Below are 5,944 nucleotides of genomic sequence, written 5' to 3'. Positions count from 1 at the left end.
GGAGGAGTTTGAGAGGATAGTACTGATACAAATGCAACAGGAAGAGGCTGAGAGGGTGAGGGCCGAAGAAGAGAGGCAACAAAGGCATAACCATTGCGAGGAGTTGAAGAAACAAATACAGGTTATTCTCACTGCCCAGTTCTTAATGAGCAGCAGTAGGCAGTTGAAGTCTATTGTTGTTTTTTCAGGCTCGGGAGGAAGCCAGTATGCAAGCCCGTCGTGATTTCTTGGAGGAAGGGAATGTCGTAAGAGCGCAGATCGCAGCGGAGAGGAAAAAGTTGGTGACAATTAAACAGAAGAAGATCGAAAAGCTGAAGGCTGCTGGAGTGCCTGAAAAGTAGTTGAATTGGGGAAGGTGTTGGTTTATTATGCCGAAGGTCGGTGGTTCGATACTCTCTTTTGTTATTTTTCACCAAGAATGCTAGTGGTAAGACATATGTAGTGGTATCATATGGTCAGGTATTGGTCAGAGCTGAGTAAGATGAAATTGTCAGTATAGTGCATGCCACGATGTGATGTCGTCGTTAGAATTCATCCTACCTCTTGTGGTGTATAGTCGATGGTGTGAGATTGAATCCATCAGAGCTGGCACTCATCAACAGTTTGATTCCCGTATGAGCGCTTCCTCGGTGTTCGTAGTAGTATTGTCGTCGGTCTTCGGCCTGACCATTGCTATCGCCCTGCTAACGTTGTTGTTATCCCGTAGTGACGGGTGGCGTAACGGTTGGGCCAGCATTATCCCCTACTCTCGATCGGGCAGTAGCCGTATTGAGGTGCCAGTCCCCTGCAGTCACCTTCCTTCTCTGACTGTAGTCACTTTAGGAATCTGATGAAACGGCACCTACGAAGCCGACTTCTCATCATCCTCCTCCTCCTCGACGTAGGAGTGTCGACCTTGGCGACCTTGAGATCGGAAGGATACTTTCAAACGAGTTGACTACTCCACGAGAGCTCGCCTCACAGGTCTACGGCAAGTCTTCCAGAAGGGGTTCCTTGCCGAACCCCACTTTGCTGTATAGGTTAGTGGCAACTATTGAGGAAGGTTACTACTTAGTGGTTGTTCTCAGGTCTCCTAACATGGCACAATAGTTCAGTTCATGACTATGAGTAAAATTACATTTTTCTCTTGGCAGACTTTGTTCTGCATGATGGCGATTGTTCATGATTTCAATCGCGTGGTGGCTTACGCTTCAGATGATGACTATACGTTCTCTTGGCTAGAGAACATTTTTCGGTTTTCCGCCATCGAATTGCCTGTGCAGAAGGAGTGTTTGGTTATTGTAGTGTCTTGAGAGTGACCCTGGGGTAGCTACCTAGCAGATCTCCACGATCTTGAGCTATGTCTACATTGAGTAAGAAAAAAAGCTGTACTGGTAGACGAGGGGACGCGCCAACTCCAGTCATCATTTATGGATCCAATCCTAGCGTTACGATCGGCCAACGCAGCGGGGATTCAGGAGCATAGCGTATTAGGTTCCAATAAGAAGACTTACGACAAGTGTTATAATAGTACATCACAGTCAGAGTAGAGGCGGTCAGTTTGGTCAGCTCGGGCAGCATGAGTGGCGTTAGTGAAGGGACCTCCAAAACTTCGTGATTAACCTTGCAGTTGTTCAAGGAAGAATCTTCATACTGAGAAATTTGGTGGGATTATGAAATATATCATCAAGGAAGATTCCTTAAAGATTATAGCGATACCTTCAGCTAATTGTGAGCATGTTGTGCCCCGTTGTAATCACGATCCTGGGGGGATAATTTCACGTTTCAATTCAACTCAATGTCCATTTTCCTTCATTTTAATGTATTCACTTTGATAACTATTCAAGATCGGCAACCCTTCTCAACTTGCTGTGATATTCGTTTAACCTGATTAGGGACTGTTTTTATTTCACCGAGGAATGGTATAGCTCTGGGTTGGAGTTAAGCCAGTTGAACACCCTCGGGATCCAAGACGACTCGGAAAGAAGTAAATCCTCCGTGTGTAAATCTTCATAATTTGGAAACTCCCGAGCTGAGGTTAAGACAAGACATATTCCAACACACTCCCGGCTAATCCTCTGCGCATTGGCGTAGACGCTCACCACGACTCCGCTTGTCGGTTGCCAGTGGCAACTTGCCACGGCCACCCCAGTCTACGAGTTTAGATTCACGATGGAGATAAGAGTACACTCACGATTCCGTTGTTTATCCTCGATAGGATATTCTTCGACTCCCGCTTTGAAGCAATATGAAAAGTGACGCTCGTTTCTTTGAGTAATATGCTCGTATAAAAGAGGGAGACCCACACTAGCCTGTTGACTGAGGGAACCTCGTAAGACTTTATGACGGCTGAGACCGATACCCAACATTGGCGCTATTTCGATTCATCCTAGCTCCCACGAACTATCGGGCAGGATCATCGCGATGTATACAAATGTAATAGTCAGTAATGATATTCGAGGCCGTCCCTGCTCCGTGTACCCTCCCAACTGGCTTAACCCGACACTTGACAGTAGAATCGTCACTTGGTAATCGTGAAAACAATAGTAAGCTGAGTAACAGCAACTACTACATTAAGACTCCCACTTAGAGCTGATTCTTATCAGTAAGGGCGACAACACCAGGGAGCTGCTTGCCCTCGAGGAGCTCCAAGGAGGCTCCACCACCAGTACTGACATGTGAGATATCACCAGCCTTGCCCTGTTGCTCAACCATAGCAGCAGTATCACCACCACCAATGATGGAGGTAGCACCAGCCTTAGTAGCGGCAACAACACCATCAAGGAGAGCGAAGGATCCCTTGGCAAAGTTAGGGAACTCGAATACACCCTGAGGACCGTTCCAGATGATGGTCTTGGCCTTGCTCAACAACTCAAGGTTACGCTTAGTCGACTCCGGACCAACATCAAGGCCCTCCCAGCCATCAGGGATACCAGCCTCCATAGTGCAGATCTTGGTGTTAGCGTTGTTGTCAAAGTCATCAGCGCAAACCCAGTCAGTGGGTAGGAGGATCTCAACACCCTTATCCTTAGCCTTCTTCATAAGGTCAGGTACGATCTTGCTGCCTTCCTCATCGAAGAGGGAGTTGCCAATAGGGGTATTGTAGAGGGTCTTGATGAAGGTATAAGCCATACCACCACCGATGATCATCATATCGACCTTGTCGAGCATGTTGTTGATGAGCTGAATCTTATCCTTAACCTTAGCGCCACCTAATACACTCAACACGGGGCGCTCAGGGTTCTCAAGGGCCTTGCCAAAGTACTGAAGTTCCTTGGCTAACAAGAGGCCAGCAGCACGGATAGGGAGCTCGACGCCGACCATAGAGGAATGGGCACGATGGGCGGTACCAAAGGCATCGTTGATGAAGATATCACCAAGCTTGGTGAGGTCGGCTCTGAAGGCAGCAACAGCCTCGGGGGAAGCCTTCACCTTCTGACCATCGACCACACCCTTGCCCTCCTCCTCAACATGGAAGCGGAGGTTCTCGAGGAGGATGATGCTGCCGGGGGCAGGAGAGGCACAAGCCTTAATGGCGACATCACCAACGCAGTCCTCGACAAAGGTAACCTCATGGCCAACAAGCTCGGTAAGGACGGGCACGACAGGCTTCAAGGAGAACTGAATTACAATGACTTAATACCGAGGGGCTTCTTTGTTGTACTACCTTCTCAACCTTGTTGCCCTCAGGCCTGCCTAAATGGCTCATAAGAACGATGCTATTGGCACCCATCTCGAAGACCTTCTTAATGGTAGGTATGGTAGCAACAATACGGGTCTTATCGGCGACCTTACCATCCTTAACAGGGACATTGAAGTCCACACGCATGAGGACTCTCTTGCCCTTGATCTGGCTCTCGGGCAGATCCTTCAGGGTGGCCTTTTGAGACAACATATTCAAAGACTTCACAACAAGTCCGACAACGAGACTGAGTTGTATCCCATAGCGCACGCGATTTTCAGCGGAGCGAAATGTGTCGCGAATACCATTTTCAAAACATAGCAGACAATTGGCAATGTGAGCATGAACATCCTGTTGCTACCGAAGTTGAAACGCCCCTCAACGTCGTAGGCCTACCACCATCAACCCCTCTCGCGGCATACTACACATGACAAAACTTCTATATACCACCTCATTCGGCTATAGATGGGCAGCGTAACTTTTTTACGGTTTAGGGTACGGCGTGCGTAACGTAAGCAGTTTACGGGTTACGGAAAGGCCTTACGGCTTTACGGTTGGTGCTGAGCTGCTTTTTTAGAATTGTGGCGGAAACATTCGCTGTAATGCACCCCACGATAGCTCAAATAGTTGTTAAACTAATTTCTTGTGGCTCGGATTCAACCGAACCGCTGAGAAAGTAACATTGGGTTTCGCATTTACCACTCGTCTCCTTTGCAAATTCCGTCCGTCTTACTCCCAGGCTGGCCCGGGACTGCCAAGCCGGTCTACCGCTGCGCATGAAATAGATTTAGGCGACTTGAATCAACAATCCTTAATTTGTCCTCTGCATCTCCGTAAGACCCGTTACGGCGCCGTAATTTTATGGTACGGGACTTGAAGCGTAACCGTAAAAGTGAGCAGCCGTAACGGTCCGTAACCTAATTCTACCCATCTATACATTCGGCCTACCATGATGAGTTATAGACCAGTGAAGACAGATAGGATCACCGTGGTAGGCTACTGCCACCCAGATCGTCGTAGTAGTAACAATATAGTCGAGTTGTCGTTCCCCACTAGACTCAAGGCAGCGGCTCCTCAGTTGAAATAAGACTATCACTTCCTACGACTCACCTCTCCTTACTTTCGTCATCCTACTAGATCATTTCGCTTCCTCCTTGGTATCTTCTTACATAGCCATTGATACCCTCTTACCAGGGGAGGATTGTTAACTCGGAAGGCACACTGTGCTGATCATCGGCCATGATGAATGAGAACACAATTCCACAAGAGTGTGGATGCAAAGTATAATCTTAGTTTTATTACATGCCATGTTCTACACTGCAACGGTTTCACTCTTGGCGAGCGAGTATATATACGGATCTTTACAGTGAGAAATGGCGAGGACAACACGACTGAGGACCTCAGCAGCTCAGCGCATCCACGTTATACCACAGCGTGGAAAAGGCATCCATTTAGGGAAGGCAATATATCAAATATGCATCATAACAATGATAATGTTCTAGCACCGTCCTGGTTAATGACTTTAAGCTTTTGACTATCCTTTCTCGGTGTCATAGGGAACACCCTATACAGGCACCACTGAGGACGCAGGGCGAAGGGGGTCCATTCACCAGCTCACACCTTGGTGATGACTATCCCTGATACCACTCCTCGGTGAGCTCCTGTCGAGAGAGGCTCTGTATAACCGAGCTCTCATGCAAACTACTGCTCCTGCATGATTCGCTCTCGTGATAACATCATTTTCAATTGTGCAGGAGTGCTAGTCTTTAGTCGTATGCAAATAATTGAAATCATTGGTTCACCCAGCAGCCCCTCCGCCATGTGTTCACAGCCTTCATCAACCCCAACATGCTGTTAATGCCATACCATGACGACCTCATACACCTGCTGGACCATTGATGAGCTCCTCTTTCCGACAGTCGGGTCATCACCAGGATTACCGTAGTAGCATCACCGTAATAGGTTGCTCTCACTGAGGTCACAGTCGAATGAGCAGCACCTTTGCCATGTAGGGTGAGGGGGGCCTAGAGTTAAGAGGTACTGATAATAAATGGCGGCCAATATAAGCCCAATGAGGAGTGATGGATGCCACTCGAGATGGTTGGTAACATCGTATATACCTGAGAATCCTGTGAATGCTTATTTGCTCCTATAGGGACCGAAATATACATCTTGTATAAGCCTCGGAAATGAAGGTTGGCGGGATTATAGGGCAGACTAGAGGGGCCTTGAGTTGAGGCCCTCAACGAATGTTGTTTTTTATTACTAGTCTACTTATTTTTG

General features: G+C 47.7%; 2 protein-coding genes across 2 annotated transcripts in view; one reads left to right on the top strand and one right to left on the bottom strand.

Annotated features, from left to right (window-relative positions):
* Pmar_PMAR005079 (merozoite surface protein, putative) overlaps positions 1–341 on the top strand; it is a gene marked incomplete at both ends in the record, with an annotated part of 2,717 nt that extends 2,376 nt beyond the window's left edge. Inside the window, 2 exons of the mRNA XM_002778535.1 lie at positions 41–121; positions 189–341. Of these exons, the coding sequence (XP_002778581.1) occupies positions 41–121; positions 189–341 (234 nt within the window). The remainder of the gene's footprint in view (positions 1–40; positions 122–188) is intronic.
* Positions 342–2,565: 2,224 nt separating this feature from the next.
* Positions 2,566–3,874, bottom strand: Pmar_PMAR005078 (phosphoglycerate kinase 1, putative; the record flags this gene model as incomplete). The annotated part of the gene is made up of 2 exons (XM_002778534.1): positions 2,566–3,600; positions 3,647–3,874. 2 exons carry the CDS (start codon positions 3,872–3,874, stop codon positions 2,566–2,568), a joined length of 1,263 nt encoding a protein of 420 aa, XP_002778580.1.
* Positions 3,875–5,944: the final 2,070 nt, after the last annotated feature.

The sequence above is a fragment of the Perkinsus marinus genome (genome assembly GCF_000006405.1).
Source record: "Perkinsus marinus ATCC 50983 genomic scaffold scf_1104296948838, whole genome shotgun sequence".
Taxonomy (NCBI): domain Eukaryota; phylum Perkinsozoa; order Perkinsida; family Perkinsidae; genus Perkinsus; species Perkinsus marinus.
The sequence above is the reverse complement of the archived record's forward strand: the minus strand, read 5'-3'. Positions and strand labels throughout refer to the sequence as shown.